Consider the following 21,145-nt stretch of genomic DNA (forward strand, 5'->3'; position numbering starts at 1 on the left):
TGACATGACAGCAGTATTATCTAAATAAAATAAGTTATTTCAGGGTATCTGCAGGTATAAACAACTTCTATCTTCTTTTATGCTGTAACTAAGATGACTTTAATAAGAGATTTAATATTCCATTGAATGGCTTGTCTCAACCCTGACATATTCTGGTGCTCAGATGACCAAAAGCTAGAGTGGCTGTTCAACTTTGATGTGTTAAAGGTTTGCCAATTTTGTGGCGAAAGCAAGCCTTGAATAGAAGGCAAGATAGATTGTTTAATTAGTATATGTTTTGATTTTTCAGTGCTACACAGTAAATGTCTATGTGAGTGATCAATGAACACTGTTTTACACAACAATGATCCAATTATGTAGGATGCTTCTGTTGCTTTGCTGCATTTTCTTTTCTCTTCTTTTGCCGTCGGAAAATATGCACTGGACTCTGTTCTTCTATTGGTTGATTTTATGATATCTTGTAAGCCCATGCAGGCTGGGTGTAATAGCTTGTACAATATGATAATAAAAAATTAAATTATTCATATACACAAGTTGTATTTAAGACTGTTAAAGACCTTTTTAATCCCACTTTAATTTTAAGACCAAACCTGCGATTGAAATACAAACCAAAAGTGAAAAGTTTAAGTAAACACCGATTTCAGTTAAAAATGAACAGTAAGGTAAAAAGCATAGCCCCCGCGAAATTCTCACAGTGACATGACTAAAAAGCATTAGACCTGTCCAATCTCAATTTAAGCATTTATAATACTCCGTATAGCCTTTTTAGTAGTCGACGTGTATGTAAGACATCTTAAGACTTTTAAAGGACTCACAGCCACTATGCATTTTAATAAATCTCAAATATTTATTCATAAAAATACAATTGTCTCCTGTACAAAACAGACAGAATTTTTTTCACTACTAAAAATGACAGAAAGGTGAATTGTTTTGTTTTCCCCACACAGTTTATGTCGGCAGTTTCCTTTGTTGAACAAGTCATTTGTACCATTTGTTCGATCATATTTTATGTGCCACATCGCACGCACCATTAAATATGTATCCAATGTTTTCATTCTGTATTATGGGCCAAAGTGCTGGTCTGACTAGCCGTATCCATCCACCATGAAAATACAGGTCTGCCCTCATGGCTCTTTCCACAAGGCAGAGACCGCTCCCTTTCCTGCTGTACAACGTCATTGACAATAGCTTTGCTGTTTGCTGTTTTATCTTACTAGTCACTCCACAGCTTTTGATGTTCATTAAGTCTCTTGGTTAAGCAGCTGGTGTGAGTAGATGATGTCTTCATAGTGGTATTTCTCTGCTATCGCCATGATAGAGTCATTGCACCTGATTCTACTCAAAATCTGCAGCACTTCAACAACAGTAGACCTACAAGTAGACAGGGACATAAAAGAGCTGATTTGAGCTGATCATTGCTGTAAATACATGAAGAAAAGTCATGAATTTATGGGACAAACAATGAATAAACTAAACAGTCATATTTTGCCACTTTGTCATATCATGGCAAAATAGGGCGACAAATTTATGTCCAATTGCTGATGCATAATCAAGTAACCACAAAAATGCAGCTTCTTCAATACCAAAAGCATTTTGGTTTAAAGGGCAGTAAGAAAATTAATTTATTTGTCAGTTGCGTTACTTTAAAAAGGTGAACCTACTATGCAGGATTTTCCAAAAAAAAAAAAAAAAAAAAAAAAAAAAAACAGGTGCCAGACTGTAAATAACAAGCATCAAAGAGACGCAGTGCCAAAAACACTTAACTATAGCGAAGCGAGTATGTTTGCAGTAACATTAACTGACAGTCCTGAATAGTATACCTTTAATGACATGATATTTAAGACACAAGAGTCTTTTTCTCCATTTGACTGTGACAAAGTTGACCTTACACCAATTCACAATTCTTTCTTACGGAAAAACATATTTTTAAAATGTATTTATTTATTTTTATTACCTGGTGTTCGGATCTTCAGGAGGCTGCTGTTTGCAGATGGTATGAACCATCTGAACGAGGTGGTTTCTGAAATTCTGAAGCTGAGGCAAACAGGCATCCTCTCCTTTGAACCAAGAAAGCGGCAAACTATCTGCTATCTGGGGAAAGAGAGAGAGACAGAGAGAGCAGTAGTATGAGAGTACAACAGAGACAATTGTGTAGACACCAAAAATACCCCGTTACACCCATACCCCGTTAAAAAATGATAAATGTAAGCACCTTTCTGCATGCATGGACAGCAGTGTTGTACAGTGTCTGACTGCACACAGTGATCATAAGGTATCGGTTCAGGAGTTTGTCCAACATCAGTTCCTTCAATACAGACTCAGGAAGCAGCAAATCCAATTTTCCCATGTTACCTAGTAACTAATTTAAACACAAAACAACACTGATAAACAAACAGCAGCCTGGAAAAAAATTAACTCCCCACTTGGAGAGACTGAGAATATAGAAAGCACACAAGGGCTTAAATAAAAACATTTGTTTGAGAGCAGTACTTTTACGGCCGTCCAGAACTGCTGATCCCTGAGGCGACGCTGAGGAGACGATCTGTCTTCTAGGAACCTGGTTAGAAAAGCGAACAGTCTAATTAAGTGACTGAAAATACTATAGACCGTCATAAAGTAATTTGACACTATCTGGATTGACCAGATCTTTAAACGAGGGCTGCGTGATGTATCACTATATTTTTGACCAAATACCTTGAGACTGCTATTGTAGGATTGACTATTGGTGCATTTACCCGATGAGATTTTTGAAAAAGAATCATCAGAAATGTGGATATAATGATTAAGTGGGGAAAAACAAATGATAGATCAGCTAGAACAGTCTGTTAAGTTTATAAAATGGCATTACTTAACTTTAATGCAGCCTTTAAAACCAGGAAAAGACAACACTTTTTATGTCACAATATCGATATCTTGCCCAGCCCTACTTTTAACAATACATCAAAGGTTAGAGGTTATTGATCAATAATTTGATCCACTGATTAAGCAGTAGCATATGTTGTATTTAGGTCTACACTGTATGTGAAAGAGCATGAGCTGGTAGTTAGAGAAATGTCCTGGATGACACAGGGGTGAAGACAGCTTTCGCCTCATATGTCATTTAAATAATGACTGAGTTTAAACGCAAGAAAAGAAACTGACTTTTTGGGGTACAGAGGGATGAAGACATCTTCATCTACACAGCTCCTCAGTCGGCTGATCGCAGCCTCTCTGAATGCCTAAAAAGGACATAAATACACATAATTTACACAATCATGTTCATATACTGTGTGTTTGACATGCACATGATTGTATATTAACATATTGTATGTTGAAGTGTTTCATGTCATGTCTTAATTGTTTAATATTAGAGTTTCTAAAACTACTATGGAGCTTGGGACGTAATGCTTTCACCTTAAAAATTGGCTAAAATAGCAAAGCAAGATAATTTTGATGTTGACAGCTATGTGTAAGCGTTGTCTTTACCTTGACCGGTTTACTCTGCTCTCCTTCAAAGATGGAGCAGTCCTCCTTCAGTCTGTGACAAACATCAGACAGACAGACGGACTGATGGTGGGACATGGGATCCCACGCCAGCTCCACAAAGGCTAAGCAAAGACAGACCAAAGAGAAAATGTGACGTTTCTGTACTTCCACACATCTGTGGTCTATTGATTTTTATTTTTATTTAACCAGGTTGGTCACATTGAGATTTTTCAAGGGATTTTTCAGAATACCCAAAGGTCTAAAACAGACTGATGAGGTGAAGGATAGTAGATTGTTCGAACAAAAAAAGCATTGTGTGTTACCGTAACAGGCAGTAGAAGAGCAACAAGCAGAGGAATACATCGAATATTTTGTTCTTAAAGCGTGGATAGAAATAAGGAACATGTACAACAACTTGGGAAAATATCCTTTTTTCTCAAGGAAATCATGTGATTGTTTTTAAGCCTTGCCAGACTACATTTAAAGCCTGTTTCTACCTTCTACAAGCATGCGTTTGGTGATCCAAACACAAACAGACAGCTGAGACACATCACTGTTGCACCTGTGTCTATTATGCATCTCCAGCTGACCATAGATTTTGTTTCATTGGTGACTTACGCAGGAAAGCCAAAGGGCCCCAAGCACGGCTATTATGTTCACACTCTCGCTAGCATGCTCACTAATCATGTTAGATATCAGCTGTAAACAGAATTCAAGACGTCTTCTTCCATTGGATAAAACGATTGAGATTCACACAACACTTTGTCCAACTTGTCATAAAATGGGCTCGTAATAGAGCTCAATGCACGTCCTGCACTGATGACGGATTTTCCCATTATGTTGAGGATGCATCGTGACACTTGAGTGTTTACACTGCAAAAGATATGTGGTCGAAAGCATCCCACACCCCCTAAGCAGGTGGTTTGAGTGGTCCGATCACAATGCTTCTTGGTGGTTGTTTACATTTGTATTTAGCACTAACCACTTGTGATCCCACAGCACATGACTTGCATCTTTAATCAGCCTTTACCAATTATGTGCTCTTTTCTTGCATTTTAACTTATAAACTTATTAAAAATATGTGCTACCTGTTATTTTGGGTAGGACAGTCTTTTCAATGACCATAGACAGTGTCTGTCTGTCTGTGTGCTCCAGCTCCTCATGGCCATGACCATGACAAAAGGTCTCCACTGCTGTGAACCATGGGAAGTTTTCAAAGTCCCCACTGTTGTCCTGAAACACACAAATTACATTGAACACATGTCATAATAATGGCATCTGTGTACTTGTATGAGCTTGTCTTTGTGTTCTCATGTACCTTCAGTGGGTTCCATGCCAGTAGCTGATGTCTTATGATGGGGTTCAACAGCTTGGGCAGACACAGAGAGATGTAGGCGCTGTGGTAAGAGTCAGAGTAAGACGCTCTCCATTCTTCAAACCGGGACAGAATCTTCTTAACGTTGCAGAAGTCATCCTGCACGTCAGAAAACACTGACCGGGACCTTAACAGGATATCAGCTGGAGAGGGAGCAGGAAGGAAAGAAAAGACAGACAAGAGTTTAATTATGTTTTCTTCCACTTAGGATTTTCTGCAATGTTAGAAAGGTAAAGAATGAGAAAGAAGTAAACAAAGCGAAAAAAGGAAGCTGCACTAAAATATGGACTTACTGTATATTGCGGTCTGGCAGAATTTTACTGTGTTACACTTTATAGTCTCAAAGCTGTTAGAATAAAACCCTGGACTATAGGTTGAGGCTTTCAGTTGAACAAAGCTTAACAGGTGGACTTCCACCTCACCTATACTCCTCTGCAGCTGCTCCTCCTCCTCTGCTGAGGGCTGTGTTTCTTCAGGTATAGCTTCGTCTTCTTCAACTTTAACACCAGAGTCTGCCTCACTGCAGCATGTCAAACAAATATTATACAAACATCTCTGTAAGAGCACTTGTTTCACAGACCTAGTAAAAAACACTTTTTTCCATGAGTGCGTGTATAAATATACTGGTGTTAATGTTTATTGAGACATATGTATTCTGAACATTTGAACTAGGTTCGAAACCCTCTTTGTTCACTGTAACTATTCCCCTTTCTCACGCTCTCTTCTCTTCGAAAGCGAAATGAGAAGAGAACGTGTATGTTCTGTTTGTGCGTGTGTGTGTGTACTTCGGGCCTGTGTGTATTTAACATGAACTAACAACAGGGTGAAAAAATGTAATTTCACTTCTGGGAATAATTTATGACTTCTTCTTCTGCTGCTGTCTTTCCCAAACCTCTCCTTGAGTACCAACTGTCCTGCATGTTTTGATCTCTTCTTGCTCCAACACAGCTGATTCAAATGATCATCTCTTTATGAACTCCTGAAGCTTCTTGATGGCAGGCTGATCATTTCATTCAGCTGTGTTTCAGCAGGGAGAGATCTTAAACATGCAGGACTGCAGGAGAAGGTTGGGAATTTTTTTTTGTTTGTGTGCAGAATATAGTTAAACATATGAAAAATGTAACAAATCAAAGCAGAAAACTAGAAAACTTATTCCTCAAAGATGTTTCTATGACACTCACTCTTTTGTTTCGGTTCCACTGGTGGAGCTTCCTCTCTGCTCATCTGTGCTGTCTGAAACAGTGGGATGACAAAAATCAAATTCATCTAAATATTTCTCCCAAGAACTATTTTGAGACAACTGGCAGTTGTATCCCAAAAGCTTACACATAAACAAGGACACACAGAAGGAACTCACAGCTGAGCTGCTGCAGGTGGTCAGCCTGCTCCTTGACTCCCTGTCGTCTCTTTGCCATAAGCGCATCCGTATGGTCAGACAGCAGAGAGTGCAACTCCACTTCCAGCGAGTTAATCTCAACAACCTGTCAACAATCAACAAGTGATCATCATTTATCCTCAGAAAGGGGGAGTATTTCTTCAACTATTTGACTAACCATTCTTCATTTGATCATTTCAGGTGGTAAAAGTACACAATGACGGCACCAGTTACAATGGTTACAGTTTGACAACCAATCCATTAAATGTAGCTACTAAAACCTGAAGGCTGCCACCCAGCTCTAGAAACTAAATCTTGCAACCTTCTGTAACAATCTGTTATTTGTTATTATACTGTCAACATCTTGCAAATGTACAATTTAAGGTTCTACTATATCACCATTATGAATTATATGATGTTTGCTTTCATGTGATAGCTGACAGTGGAGATTTACTGAACAGATTTACAAATTTCTGACCTTCTCTCGTAGACACTCTACCAGGTTGTGGACATAAAGGGTCATAACCCTGTAAAATTTAAGCTGCCTCTCTGAGGAACTTTCTTCCAGAGTCTCCATGGAGGTTTTAGCGCTCTCAACATCGCCCTCCATCCTCCTCAGCTCTGCCTGCCGTGCTCTGTGCACCTCCTTCAGGGAATCTAGTCTAAAGACACAAAAAACCCAGATGTTATTACAATATAAAGGCATATCAGACCAATATTTGAATGTTATCACTTAAATTGATGATGTGTTGCAACATTTAAAAAAATTAAACTACAGTAAACTTACTTAACAGTGATCCTCTTCTTGATCATTGAGACGCTGATGGGAGGAAGAGTCTTTGGGATTCTGAACCCTGTTGATCTCTTCTTTTGTGGTCGTCCGCCTCGCCTGCTGCTACTGCTGCTGCTGCTATAGCTGCTGGACTCACTGCCAGACGGGCTCTGAGGGAAGAAAATAGGAGGGTAGGGGATGTCAAAGCTGCAGTACTGACGGGCATAGTTATACTGATGGAAGGCTTGAGTCTTAAGACAAGGAGACTATTCTGCCATTTGAGAACACCACATTTTTTACTAAATACAGAAAGAGCGAGACACAGAAAGGTGACACTAGAAAAAGGAAGTAAAATTTAATGACCAATGAAGTGAAAAATACATGTTCACAGTTTTAATCCTGTGTTTCTGTGTTAACTGATCATTTATCTCTTGTCATATGGCAAATATATGTCAAAAAATCAGGAACAGAGTAGTCTTACAATTCCTGTCATTTCTGTCTCCGTCAAACAGTTTCAAATGTTTGATGACTCATCCTGCACTCAGGAGCGTTCACGAAAGTTCATCCAGTTGAATGAGACTTGAGACTTGGGCAACGAGCTGGTCGCAGTGCTTATATAAAACTGCACTTCGCTGTTTTTGATTTTTTGTAGCTAGAGATGTGAAGAGATGTGTGTTTGGATATCAGTAAAATTTGTTTTCATTTCAAAAATGAAATTCATTCATCTCTCCTCTGTCATGCTCTTGGTCTAATGGTGAGGGAGGTGAGTGTGGAGTCAACAGTCTGTTTCAGTAGGAAATGTGTCACACTGCACAAGCTAAAGACACTCTAACTTCAGTGTTACAGGGACTAACAGAAAAAAAAGAATTAAAAAACTGGGAGAAAAGAGTAAGTGGGCTGCCTCAGTCTGTTCCTACCATTTCTCCTGGCCGTCTCTTGACTCCTTTCTCAATTTGTGTTTCCTCCCAAAGTTCCTGCTCTTCTCCATCAGTTCCTGAGTGACTGCCATCACTTCCTCCTTGATTACACACAAACATACAAAACAATACGCTTCACATCCAAACAGATTGGTAAAAAACAAGACTTGAGCTTTTTTAGGCAGCCTGCCCGTCATAATGTAATTCACGTTTGTAGAAAAAGTGCTAACAAAGTGCCAATTCCATGAAAAGACAGATATCACCATTACAATAACTTCTCCTTGCCTCTCATACCAAGTTTCTCAGCAATCCTCTCCTTAATGCTCTTCAGTCGCGGAGCGAACTCAATTCTTCTCTCATGATCATCTGGCTCATCATCATCATCATCAACTCTGTCTTCTTCATCTTCCCTGCTATAGTGATCTGGGGTGCTGCCAGCGGAGCTGTGGCCATCTCTACTCAGGGAAATGTATTCTTTCTGGGCTCGAGTGGCGCGACGCTGCCTCCTGGCTGCCTCGATCTCTTTAGCATTTGGAATAACTACTGTAAAGACATATTGACAGACACATAAATGCAGGTGCACAGAAGAAGTATGCATGGTAGATATACACGTTAAAACACTCAGAGCTTTTCCTCCCCAACAAAAGACAAATACCGACATGCAGTAGAGGCTACACCCACAAAAACACATACCTGGTTTAATAGCAGAGCGGCTGGAGCTTGAGGCTGAGCTTGAGGCTGAGCTAGCTACTGAGGGACACCTGGCATCACCCTCCTCACTTTCATTATAATCACTGTCGCCATCATCTTCATTATCATCATCATTATCATGGTGCAGAGCACGAGGTGAAGCCTGGCTACCATATTCTCGCCTGGGAGAAGCAGATGATGACACACCTCCATCTTTGAGGTCTGGAGGAAAGGGGAGGGAGGCATGCAAATGCAAAAATAAATATGTAGATGTTGGCCAACATTATCAAATTATTATCTACATAATTATTGAAGTCAGATGAAAAGATGAAGTATTACAAAGATGTGGTTAATTTGTAGGCTGACACTAAAACTTTTCAGCAGGTAAGAGTTTTACATGGATGCCTTTTTCAAAACAATGTGACTCCACACTCGACCAAATCTTCTTTGTCTGGGCTGACATAATAATACTTAATCCAGACCATGTTCCATCAATTCATGAATAAGCATTTGTCAAATTACACAACAACCTCTATCTTATCAGGGTAGACAATCATTTGCCAGTTAGTTAAACTGATCTGATATGCAGTCTGCCCTCTTTTATAAAAATGACATAGACAAAATTGTACATACACTACATTCGTGTTTTGATAGATGTACTCAACTAATTCGCAGAGATATTTAGTGTGCGTATACTGTATTTAAACATGATATTTGTGAACTTAACGTGACATCTATCATAGTGTCCTGCTAGTGTGTAAGGATCATTAATGTTTTTGATATAAACCAGTCAGGTACCTACCTCGTCTTTGGCTGGTCTTGGCAGGGGAAACCTCTTTTTTTCTTACTTGGAACAGCACAGCTTTATCAGCAGACTTCTTCAGCTTAAAAGCTGGTTCCTCAGCTAAGACAGAGAAAAGAAAAACTGAGTTTCAAGACCAAAAACTTGCAGTTGAACCATAGATGCAGAGGTACGATGGTAACCGGCGATATAATCCTATAGCTACAATTCTACTAACATTTAATAAACCTATATAATTTTGGGTTTTTAATATAACTTTAATCCTGAGCCATGTCTGCAATTAAGGCAAACTATTTTTAACATTTTTTTTATTATTATTCTTAGGTTTTCGTGATATATGGTACCAGTGTACGTAAAGTTAACGTCTAACTGGGGTCCATCTTTGTAAACACTGACTCGAAAAAGTAACATATTTATACTTTATTTACCTTCTTTTTCATCGGAGAAACTGAGGATGGAGATGCTTTTCTTTTTAACCCCATCTTTGTCTTTATTCCTCTCCTCTCTGTCTTCTGTCGCCTCCAACGTCTCCCCGTCCTCTCCGTCGCTGCTGTCCGGCTTGGTAGGCGTCGCTTCCCGCTTGGAGCTGCATGTTATGCCGCGGCCCTGGCTCGGTTTAGACGGCTTATTTACCAAAGCTGGACCTTTCTCGGGTTCCTCTCCATCTCCGGTGTTCTTCTGCTCGTCCTCCTCGTCGCTGGAGTTCTCCTTTCTCTGCCGAAAGTTCCTCCGAGGCTTTTTATTGAACATTTTGCTAACCATACACGGAGGTTGTACACTCAACCCAAACCGTTGTACGTCAGGTCAGAAACCGTTTGACAAAGTCGCAAAACGTAACGTTAATCACGCGCAGTGCACTATGGGCCATGTGGTTTGCTATCCAAAGAGAAAAAAAAAATGAGGCGGTGTAGTTGTGAAATTAAAAAATAATTTAAAAGTTATTTTCACTGCTCGGTAGTATCATAGCGGGCAAAAATATTGTAAAACATGCAGATATTAAGTGTCTTGAAAGGCCTTTTGTTAGTCAGATTAGAAAGTAGTTACACATATTGCTCAATTCTATTGCTAAATGTAGCCAAATTTATGAAAAAATGTGAACATCTTTATCAAATGTGTTGTTATTATCATTTAAATTAAGTTAATTTCTTAATTTCTGTGGTTTATGAAGAAAACTGTACACCACATTTGACCATAATCAGGTAAAGTCTTTCAAAACTGTAAAACTGTTCCTGCATATTTATCCCAGTCAGAGCAGTTTGTGTTCATGTCAGTTTTAAACTTCTGCATAGTTACTGGTAGGGTAATATTTATAAATAATTTAAAGGGTTACTGTCCATTTATGGACTATATTTCTGGTTGTGTTTTGAAATATTTTGTAGCTATACTGTAGATATACTGTAGATCAAGATATATCAGTCTACTGTTATTGAAAAGTTTTTAAAAGCTTGTTTAAAGAGATAAATGAATAAATGAGTAGAATAATTTCAAGCAAACCTGTGCACTGAGACCGGACCATAGACTGTATATAAAGATATATATCTTTATATACAGTCTACGGATCAGGTAGAGCTACATTAGGTTCTTCACATAAAAAGTTCAGAGATGTTTCTAGACAGTATTCTGTAATCACCAGCACTGCTTGGAGCTTCCATGGAGATTTAGTGACTGTGGAGGCGAAGGAGGAGGCATGGTGCAATGTGTTGCATCATGCAGTAAGGATACTAGAATGTGATTATTCAGTGTGGTTTTAAGTGAAGATTAACATGGTGCTAGCTCACACTATAATATTGACACAACTGACCTGAGTATATAATTATTTGATATACAAACTATTAGATTGTTAAAAATGTAAAAGAAAAAATGTGAACAGCATTACGGTAATGACCATTTCAGTAAAGAACTGTGTATCTTATTAACTAATACTGAACATCTGTGTTCTATGGTTTCAATATACAGTGACTTGGTAGGTAAAGGCCATTTTTGTCTTTTTATAATTAATGAACAGAAGTCTGATCAGAGACACTTGATGAATACAACTGTATTTATTTTCGAAACATCTGTCAGGCAGACGGACAGTACAGTTTCCCAACTTAGATGCAACACATTGTGTTCAAAAAGCCATATTAGCAATTAAAACGACACTAAATCTAAACGATAAATATTACAACAGAAATTTCACAGGCTGAAAACACAAACACTGAACAGATTAAACAATGGGAATCTTCCTCCACACCAAGATATAAATAAATACAAAAAGTATTCCTTATACAGACATATGTTAAATTCATTTTCGCAGTGAGCCGGCTGGTACAAGCATCCCACTACATATTAAATATGTGGCATTTTATCAGTAATCAGTGCAAAAAACAAAACAGAAGTTAGCAAAAAGGTGAAAACTTAGCTGGAATGTATTTTAGTAGTGGTGGGTTAGAGAACATCCTGCAGACAAATGTGATGCATTTGTAAAGACACTTATGTAAACTTATTTGTTTTTGTAAAGCACTGTTGGGATAAGCGTGAGGTAAGCGTGTAACGTGTATGTATCCTTATTTGCAGATCCTGCGTGGGTCTAAGAGGGGAACAGACCAATCAAATCATACCAGCACACTGTTTCTGTCTCAGCAGCAGTGCTGCAGCCCAATATAATTCAGGATATTCAGCAGTACAGCGAGATGCAGTGAGTGACAACCGCAACCATTTAACACTTCTTTCTCTTGTTCTAGTTAGTTCTGTCTAGTTAAAGAGGCACACATTTCTACTCTAATGCACGTCAGATCCAGTGGTTCTACTCAATGATCAGTGAGGTTTCAGGGTAATGGTGTGGATTCAAACATCTGAAACAACTTTGAATGCATGGATTGCATGAAAAAAAATCTTGTAAAACATTTAAAATTACTTCAATCATTAACACATGTAAACAAACACATTTTAAACTAATTTAAATGTCAAATGCCCTCAGGATCTGTATCGAAAACTTTTGACAGTTTAACAATAAAAAAAGTCCCTAATCTGTAATTTCGAGAAGAAGCCTGATTTTGCTAATGTAAGATTTTACGTGGTACTTCATCTGAAATCTGTAAGCTGAGCATCAAATACTCTTCCTGTGTAAAATTGACAGGTATCTGTCAAAGGTGGCAATTTCCTTCTTCACAGTCAGTTACTGCAGTTCAATAAATTACCATCGGCGAGCTTCAGAGAGGAAAACAGGTACCTAACATATAATCCACTTCACTTCTGTCCTTCCATATGTTCTTTGTTCCAGCCAACAATCACCCAGAACATTACTATAACACAGCATCTGTGTTGCACCATCAGCCTCACTGAAGCTTTTTAAAGTAGTGTATATATCAGGAAGTCGTCAATTTTGGTGTAATGATGACTGATGAACATATGGATGACACAGGAGTAGTTTGAAGTTTAGATACTTTTTAAGCTCACTATGAACTCCAGCTCACCATAGCTGCTCTGCCTGAAGAGAGAAATGTCCTACAGAGTGAGTGACACTCAAAACAAAGATTTAAGACCAAATATCACTTTAGGTATCGAGCATTTTAAGGGTTGGTGCTACAAATTAAAATTTTCATTTTTCAGTTTTCTACATAGCTTATTTAACTCATTCCCTGGTGTCTTGCGTATGCCCTGTCATTACATAAAAACCTACAAGCCCTCTTAAATGTATGCTTACTATTACACATTCCAAGCATTTAAAAAAATAAAACTAAACTCTGCACAGCTCCATTATTCTTATTCTTCATTTCACAGAGGCTGAGCTCCAATGGAGCATCATTTGAATTCTGCCAGACTGCACACAATGTTTTGAAAGTCAAATCATCCTCATGCTTTGAAATTTACATTCCTGTCTGACATAAACACTTCCTTTCAGAATAAGGTGCCTTTTGTGTTGCAAATAAATTACCACCAAAAAACATCTAAATGTTGTTGTACAATAGGGATTAAAATGTTTTCCTGGTTGGACTGCACGCTTGCATTTGGCTTTTAATTTGAGCCAAATTACTAAATTCCTAGCTTGGACATATTGAGTGAAACCCAACTGTTAAGCCAGCAATAACTGATACAGTGCAAAAATCTTATGGTTCTCAACAAAAAGACTTAACATGTCATGACCCAGAGCTGGGTTGTTAGAAGAAAGAAATCAAATGCTTGTGGAGCAATTTAACTTTGTTTTGATAGTGCTGATGCCCCGTCAAGCATTCAGTTGTGAATTATAATCTCCAAATCAGAAAACTGACAACTATAAGAATACAAATGTAGTTTCCTCAAGAGGCTCAATTCCCATGAAATTTTGCTCTTGGCCAGTATTTGACATGGGTGTGGTGCATGGCTGACAGGTGACGTACTATTTATCAACCTTATTTAGCAGGAAATTTGGAGTCATGACTTGCAGCTTCAGTGACAGCAAAGACACTATCTACTTTTCCAGCATGGTACAGGTAATAAACATGTAAACTGGGTACTGTTAGATTTTGACAGCTATTATTTTTCTCTGTTGAGAATCAGAATAATGGAGCTGTGAATAAAAAAAAATTAGTGTACACACAAATCATAGCCGTGAAGGTACAAACACCCACAGCACAGTTATGTTTCTAAAGCAAAATATTCTGCTCAAAAGTAGTCATGGGTAATGTAAACTGCCTAGGCAGCTGAGTTTAAGGAAACACATTCAGAGCCCAGTTTTGTCAGACACATGTAGTAGTTGCACTGGGTGTATAAATATATTCAGTTTTTGTTTCTCTGCAGAGCCTCACACAGGTTGTGATTCGGATCAGGCTCCTGACTCATGATCTCAACACACTCCCATTCTCCACTACAACTGGACCGTTTCACCGCCTCTACCACCGTCTGCACATACAGACCATCCTCAAATGTTGGCGCCATGGCAACTGGTCCTCGCTCCCATGACCTGCGCTCCTGGTGAGCCTGAAAAGACTGTCTCAGTGCCTTGACCATGGATCCCAGCCCCTGCAGGTGAGGCAGAGGCATGTCTTTCACCTCTGGTCCCACCCACCCACTGTCGCCTATCAACAACTCCTCACCTTTACTCCCATTGCGTTGACCGTACAGCTCTGTTCCCCTGGCAACCAGTCTCCCAGTGGATCCAACTACCATAACCTCGTGCACAAACGACCCTGGCATGTTGAAGTTCAGGGTCACAGTGCAGCAAACACCTCCAGAGCTAGACCCAGTTCCACCCATCAACATTTGGAAGAAGCAAAAATCATCGCTGGTGACGCGGCGGATGCCACGGATCAAACCATTTTGTTGCACAAAGGTCCGCAGTAACCCGTGAACACGATGGGCTCGCGCACCAGTTAGGTAGCTTAAAAGGTCAATGATGGAGGAGCCGACAGTGTGCAGACCGCCTCCTCCCATCAGCTCCTCACATGTCCACCCGTACGACTGATCCAGGAGGCTGGGGCCGTAGACTCGGACATCACACACCTGCATTTCGCCAACATATCCATCCACAAGCAGCTGGCGCATTGCCATAAAAGCTGGCAGGAAGCGCAGGGTATTACCCATGATGCTGAGCAGCTGTGGGTAGTACCTGGCTGCAGTCACCATCTTGAATGAATCCACAGCAGTTGCAGCTTTCTCACAAACGACATTCTTACCTATACCTGCAGAGATAGAGGGAAAGGGAAGGGTTTTCATCATTAAGATCAAACTGAATTCAGTTGTCTGAGTTTGGACCTTTGCTCACTGACCCAGTTTGTGTCATGTATTTTTAATCCATCATCCAAAAACTAAACCATTACGCACAGAAACCTTGCACACTGGCTCCACTGCATTTCATTAATCTAGTCTTTGCACAAATATGCAATATGGGACGAAATGGAGAGACAATTTGGCTGCCTTGATTCTCTCTGTAGTTACCTCCCTGGCTGCAGCCACTGTCTGCCCCCGTGACTTGCATTTGGCACCGCAGCTGAAAAAGCTGAGCTGTCCTCCCTGCCTGTCCCTGTACCGCCTTCATCCTCTACTGCATCCTCTTTCTTCCATGTCAGACTGAACATTACTATCTGATCTGTCAAAAGTAAACTATCCAAGTTATGAAATTATACTGTGTGTCCTCTTCCTCTCTCTTATGGATGCATGTTTCCCGCAGGTCAAGTAACTTTTTCTTCAATACTTTTTAATACTTTAATACTTCATTGTGCAAAGGCCTTTAAAGCGCAATGAGAACAGTAGAATTTCACATTCCAATGATTCAATCTGGCAAATCTCCCTCTCCCACACAACTAACCCTTTTATGACTTTTGGTTGTCTTGTATTTTTGTTTTAGGTGAAGGTGATGAGCTGTGTGTTCACTCACTGGTTCTTAATCTGCACTTAACTAGTTTTACACACAATTAATAGTTCCTACCTCCATGTATATCAATAAGGGTAGACAAAATTATGGAAACAGCTCTCAGAGTAACGGAACACATCTGACACTGCAGCCTCCAAAATAAAGCCATATGGTGGATTCAGTGCCTCTAAAAACCAAGTCAATAAAAAATGTAGGGTTTGTTGCTGATGTATAGGACTACATTTGATTTAGCTTAGTGTGTATTAAATAGGATTTGGAGGTGTAGCATGACACTTGTGTCTCTGTGCTCAGGCACACTGTGGATTTGGTGGCTTTAAATGCCATTACTTCTCAGGGCCCAGGGTCTGGTGTTTCTACACAAAAAGTCAACATTCTCCTGCGACCACATGTTATAGCACAGAGGGTGTGTATAGCTTTTATACATGGAGATCAGCAGCCTTCAGTATCACTTGGAAGTATCGCTGTGGATAAGTCCTTTGGTGGGGACACACTCAGGAAGTTGCAACTAAAACAGGAAGCTGAGGTCAACACTCAGGAATTCCATCAGATACAGTAAGTTAACTTTACGGATCTGCTCTCCTCTGATACGATAATATGTTAACTGTCTTTGCTTTAATGGGCTGCTAACAGATGCGAGATGTGGGGAATTTCCAGTTTTATTTTAGTTTTTTTTTTCCCCTCAAATTACGATGTTCCCGGTGGTGTATGTCGAGTGTATGACGACCATTAATCACATCTCAAGGATAAACAGCCATTTTAAAGATATGCATCTTTTGGAGAAAACTTTCATTTTAGTGAGAAATGTTAAATCTCTCCAGAGCCGATATGCCACGCCCAGCTAGGACAGTTGCAGTAGGAGTTTTTATAACTTAAAACATGCCAGAGGTTTTTTGATGGGGCAGCCTTACAAAAGGAAAACGGTCTGCATTGTAGTTAAAAGTTTATGTGGGTTTATGACCTCTTACCCAGTGCTTTGACAGCAATCTGCCTTGTCATTGAGGGTGGAATATAGATGCAAACAAGGTCAACATCTTGGTGCAGCAGGACGTCATCAGATCGGCTGGTGTGAAATGGGATGCCAAGCTCCTTCGCCAAGCAGCAAGCCTCCTCTTCGCTTCGCCCCCAGAGTGCATGAACCTCAAAGCCTTCAGCCTGCAACAACGGGACCAGCACCCGGGCTGTGCTGCCCGTGCCAAATACACCGACTCCTGGCAACATGGCAGTGCCACTCACTGCGACCTTATGTGTTAACCATTGCCAGCCTCACAGACATCCCAACAGCTGACGATTAAAGTTTCTGTCAAAGCTTTGACTGTGTCTTGAAGTCAAGGAGAGCTTACTGTACCTGTAAAAATAAAAGAAGAAACTGATGAAGCTAGCTGACACTGAAAAAATCAAATATTACACATTTTTAAAGGCCATTTTATGTTGTTTCTGTACAATATTTTCTGCATGTAAAGCCGTCATTCATTCATACAAAGCAAATATGTTCAGAAAATCACTTTACTGCATTGGGGGGGTTTAAGACCAGACCTTAAGACATTTTATCTACCACAATGTTACTATAACCAAAACCACAGATAATGACCTGACTCATAGCACAATATCTATATCTCTAGTGACTGTATCAACACGCAGGACAAACATGTCTGATCGAGGTCTGGACCAGTTTTTCTCATCAGCAGTCTCAGACAGTTACTTGCATTGTGTCCTGCTACATAGTTAACATGCCATTCCTCATGTTCCACACCCACCGAAAGTCAACGTCATCTCTATTACCTCTGCAGCAAGTGCCATTTATGCCTTTGTGTGGTTGGCTTTATCCAGATGAAACTCTTGTTCAGTGTCATTTTGAAACAAAAACATGTACACAGAGCAGCTTAATTCATCATTTTACCTTCATAATATTAAGTTAAATATGTAGCTCAGATCACCTGAGACAATCCCAACTCTCCATTTACCTTTGGTGATTTCCTGATCAAACTGAACCTGTGACTGTTTGGGAATTGTAATGTAATTACTATTATTTTGTGGTGGGAGCACCTGCCCACAGTAATGTCTATCTTTGAGAAGGAGGCTCGTTTTTGCCTGAGCTTTATTGTGCAAACACTATAAGTGACTCAGTAATACATGGATTTATGGGAGAAGATATGCCATAGACACTGAAGTAGCGAGCAGCGCTGACAGGAGCAAGCAGTGTGCCTCACTTGTCACCCTGTGGCCAAGACTGTTCAATGACAGACTGATAAAGGCGTCTGTGCCTGTGCACCTGCCTTACCTATGTAACCTTTGAGGAAAAAAAGGTTCTCCCTTTTCTTATATGCATCGACTCAGGGCTCACAAAATACAGGGGCCAACAGGTATATATTTAACAAGGCTGTTAAATATCTCTCACACACAGACACCACTAGAGAGTAACCTAGCCGTGCTGTGTTGCTGTCGGCTGGTCAGAAAACAAAGCCATGCCGCACGAAATGATCGGTGCCGTGATCAATAACAGTTGGGCATTGGCCGTGTACGATACCACAAACTTGTGGCTACAAATGTAACTAATACAGGCGTAATATTTCTAGAATAGCTGAGGTCCACACACACATACACTACGCTAGCTGTTGACATGGTTAGCTAGCACGTTGAGCTAGCCGCCGGGCCAAACAGCCGCAAAGCGAACTCAAAACGCTCCCGCTGAATCAAAGTATTTTACAGAATTAAAATCTAAAGTTAGCGTATCCAACTGGCTTTAAACATGCTGTAAAAGCAACTCATACTGATATGTAACATAAGCTACCTACTGTATTCACCGGGACAACATCCACAGCGGTTGGAGGTGCTCAGCCGGGCGCTGGCCAGTCTCTAATGGTAACCTCAGCGGTGACTGTGGGAGGACCAGAGATACTACACGAGGCTGGAGATGGGTCACCAGCAGAGGATCAGGTAACGATAACAGAGACGCTAACTTGAAAATATGGCGTCCGTACTCATACGTAAGCAGTAGTGCACTAATAAACGGAGTACTGACAACGGAAGTTCAAAATGCTCTGGCATCACGTGACTCATTAAGCTTCGAATAGATCCCGGAAGTGTCTGGCGGGCCATTTGAATCATGGATGTATTATAAGGAATACATTATGGAGAGACCAAGCTCCGATTTTCGCTTAATAGCAGTCAATAACAGCATTCATTTACAATATACAAGGAGCGCATTGTATGTAGTTTCATTATTATATTGTTTTTAAAGTAAAACATGCTTATATTTGAAGATTAATGTTAACAGCCAGGGTTAGATTAGACCGATTGTCACACTTGAGAGATTCACACTTTTTTTTTTTTCACATTTCAGCAGCTCAAGAGTCAGAGGCAATAGAAAAAAGCCGACTGAGTGCTAAATAAGGGTTAAATATTATTAAAATACAAAAAATAAAAGATATTTTAAAATACAAAATATATAAAATCTGCACATACTGTACATGTATAGTACTTTTATATGTAAAATGTATAATTACATAGTACAAATATAAGTGATGTGGATCTGACATAGATGGTTATGTTGATATATTTTAGACTTTCTTTACCATGGTAAAGGAGCAGGTTGCTATTTATTGCTTATATATATAAACGTATATCTTATTTATCTTTGTCTGACTTACTTACTGCAATTAATTTGATCCTTTGTCAGCCTGCCCGTCCCTGTGTCCAAGCTTTATCCTTTGTTTAAAGAGGTCTAGCTACTTCATTGTTCTATGTCGTCACACTACTGTTTATATAAGTGCTGATTGATTTAGTGATTTTAATACAAAGTGTAAACCACTGCATGTGAATGCATGAATTAGTCAGATACAAAATACACCCTGATATCCAGATATGGAATCCAGCTTGGTCACAACATATCTGTAATTCCCCTTTTGACCAGTCGAAACTGAAACATGGATATCTCTAACTGGCCTTTTGAGCAGACAAAATGACGTTATGGGTATCTTGACATGTTTTTATCGGGCGATACTCGTGCCCGAATCTGTATGTTAGATATAAAAATGACTTCACATGTAGATATCTTTTTCAGCTGTATAGCTCTGTGGCAATATGGTTCGGGATGATATCGATATTGATACTGGCCTCTGAGCATTTGAGTCTACAGGGCTGATGCAGAGGGACTGCTGTCACACCCCCACACACACGCATGTACAGAATATCAAGATCTGAGCATTGCCCACACAAAAAAATCAATCCGGCACAAAACACATCCGGGTTGATTACCGGGGCAACAGGATGCACGAACCATGCGTGTAATTGAGATGAATGGAGATGAATGATGAATGGAGATGAATGGAGGTGAACTTTTTTAACTCTTGGAATGCTACTATAAGAGAGGGACTCTTAAAGGGCTCTGGTAAGCACTAAAAACACGCAAAGTTGTTCCCATACTTATACTTATTTTGTAAATGAAGAAAAATGTAAACGTGACTTCTTACATTCACTAATGTCTATGCCCCTGGTCGTGAAGCAGGGGCAGTCTCTGATCGGGCACCAATGTCTCCCATGATTCAGTATGCTAGCCTGCACACTGCACAGACCTGTCCTATACAAGATACCTTTTAGACATTATTCCAAGGTTACCCCAAAATACAGTTCAGCAGGCCTAAAATTGTTCCTGTGGAATGAGATGTAGCGTATGGTTCAGTGTGGTTAATGCCTGAATATGTTTCTATTATTTATTTATGTTTGACAGGAACAATGTGTAGTAACTGATGTTTCACATGTAGAGATTATAGCTATTGCTAGTTTCCAACTTTTGTCCCTAGTTAGGCTTTTAGTAAAGAAAAAGAAGACAGAATGTATCAAGGTTATTTGCAATAGTGTGCATACAATAACAGTTATTATGAAAAGAAGACAAAAAGGTGAATATTTACATCAAGATTACATAGAATTTCAACAGTTACAGTTAAACAAAATAAAATAAGATAATCAAAGACAAATATAAAATCACCATTCACTGCAAATCGATTTCCTTTTCACTAAAAGCACGGAATATCAGGTGTCTACTAATTTATAGAACATGTTGCCCTTTTATATTGTTTGCTTTCATGTTTACTCTTCCTCAGTATGCTTTCTGGTAGAATATGTAAGAATATAAAAGCAATTTTAACAGGCTAAATAAATATTCAGACTGGAGTTAAATACAGCATAGGCTATTGGCATAGACAGTTTCAAACAACATGCTTGGTTGCATAAAGCATTTTTATGTTAAAATTTGTTTAATGTTAAAAACATTGCTTATTTTTTTATTTGAGTTGTTTCATTTAGAAATATTCTTTAATTATAAAATAACAGATAGTTTAAAAAAATACTAAAGTGCATTTTACCTTCTTTAAGTCTTTTTTTCTGATGCAAAAAAATAATCTTCAGGACTTAAAATTTCTA

General features: G+C 39.3%; 2 protein-coding genes across 2 annotated transcripts; both read right to left on the reverse strand.

Annotated features, from left to right (window-relative positions):
• Window positions 1–863: 863 nt before the first annotated feature.
• gcfc2 (GC-rich sequence DNA-binding factor 2) lies at window positions 864–10,193 on the reverse strand. Its single transcript, XM_042505136.1, has 18 exons — window positions 9,825–10,193; window positions 9,397–9,498; window positions 8,598–8,816; window positions 8,199–8,447; window positions 7,905–8,005; window positions 7,003–7,157; window positions 6,694–6,877; window positions 6,198–6,321; window positions 6,022–6,073; window positions 5,263–5,360; window positions 4,784–4,983; window positions 4,554–4,698; window positions 3,466–3,587; window positions 3,142–3,218; window positions 2,491–2,557; window positions 2,213–2,359; window positions 1,955–2,091; window positions 864–1,371 (listed from the first exon to the last, which is right to left on the reverse strand). Exons 1-18 carry the CDS (start codon window positions 10,156–10,158, stop codon window positions 1,242–1,244), a joined length of 2,643 nt encoding a protein of 880 aa, XP_042361070.1. The 5' UTR covers window positions 10,159–10,193; the 3' UTR covers window positions 864–1,241.
• A 1,235-nt stretch (window positions 10,194–11,428) lies between these two features.
• On the reverse strand, window positions 11,429–18,710 carry gfod2 (glucose-fructose oxidoreductase domain containing 2). Its single transcript, XM_042505246.1, has 3 exons — window positions 18,520–18,710; window positions 16,693–17,072; window positions 11,429–15,035 (listed from the first exon to the last, which is right to left on the reverse strand). Exons 2-3 carry the CDS (start codon window positions 16,943–16,945, stop codon window positions 14,134–14,136), a joined length of 1,155 nt encoding a protein of 384 aa, XP_042361180.1. The 5' UTR covers window positions 16,946–17,072; window positions 18,520–18,710; the 3' UTR covers window positions 11,429–14,133.
• Between the last annotated feature and the right edge of the window lie 2,435 nt (window positions 18,711–21,145).

The sequence above is a fragment of the Plectropomus leopardus genome, chromosome 1 (assembly GCF_008729295.1).
Source record: "Plectropomus leopardus isolate mb chromosome 1, YSFRI_Pleo_2.0, whole genome shotgun sequence".
Classification (NCBI taxonomy): Eukaryota; Metazoa; Chordata; class Actinopteri; order Perciformes; family Serranidae; genus Plectropomus; species Plectropomus leopardus.

Excerpts from the sequence above, each read along its gene's own strand:
- gcfc2 (XM_042505136.1), bottom strand. The coding sequence starts at position 10,158 with ATGGTTAGCAAAATGTTCAATAAAAAGCCTCGGAGGAACTTTCGGCAG. Across the intron at positions 6,878-7,002 it reads AAGAAGAGGATCACTGTTAA|ACTAGATTCCCTGAAGGAGG; the intron begins GTAAGTTTACTG and ends TTGTGTCTTTAG. Across the intron at positions 1,372-1,954 it reads CCTGAAGATCCGAACACCAG|GTCTACTGTTGTTGAAGTGC; the intron begins GTAATAAAAATA and ends GTCTACTTGTAG.
- gfod2 (XM_042505246.1), bottom strand. The coding sequence starts at position 16,945 with ATGTTGCCAGGAGTCGGTGTATTTGGCACGGGCAGCACAGCCCGGGTG. Across the intron at positions 15,036-16,692 it reads GATTGCTGTCAAAGCACTGG|GTATAGGTAAGAATGTCGTT; the intron begins GTAAGAGGTCAT and ends CTATCTCTGCAG.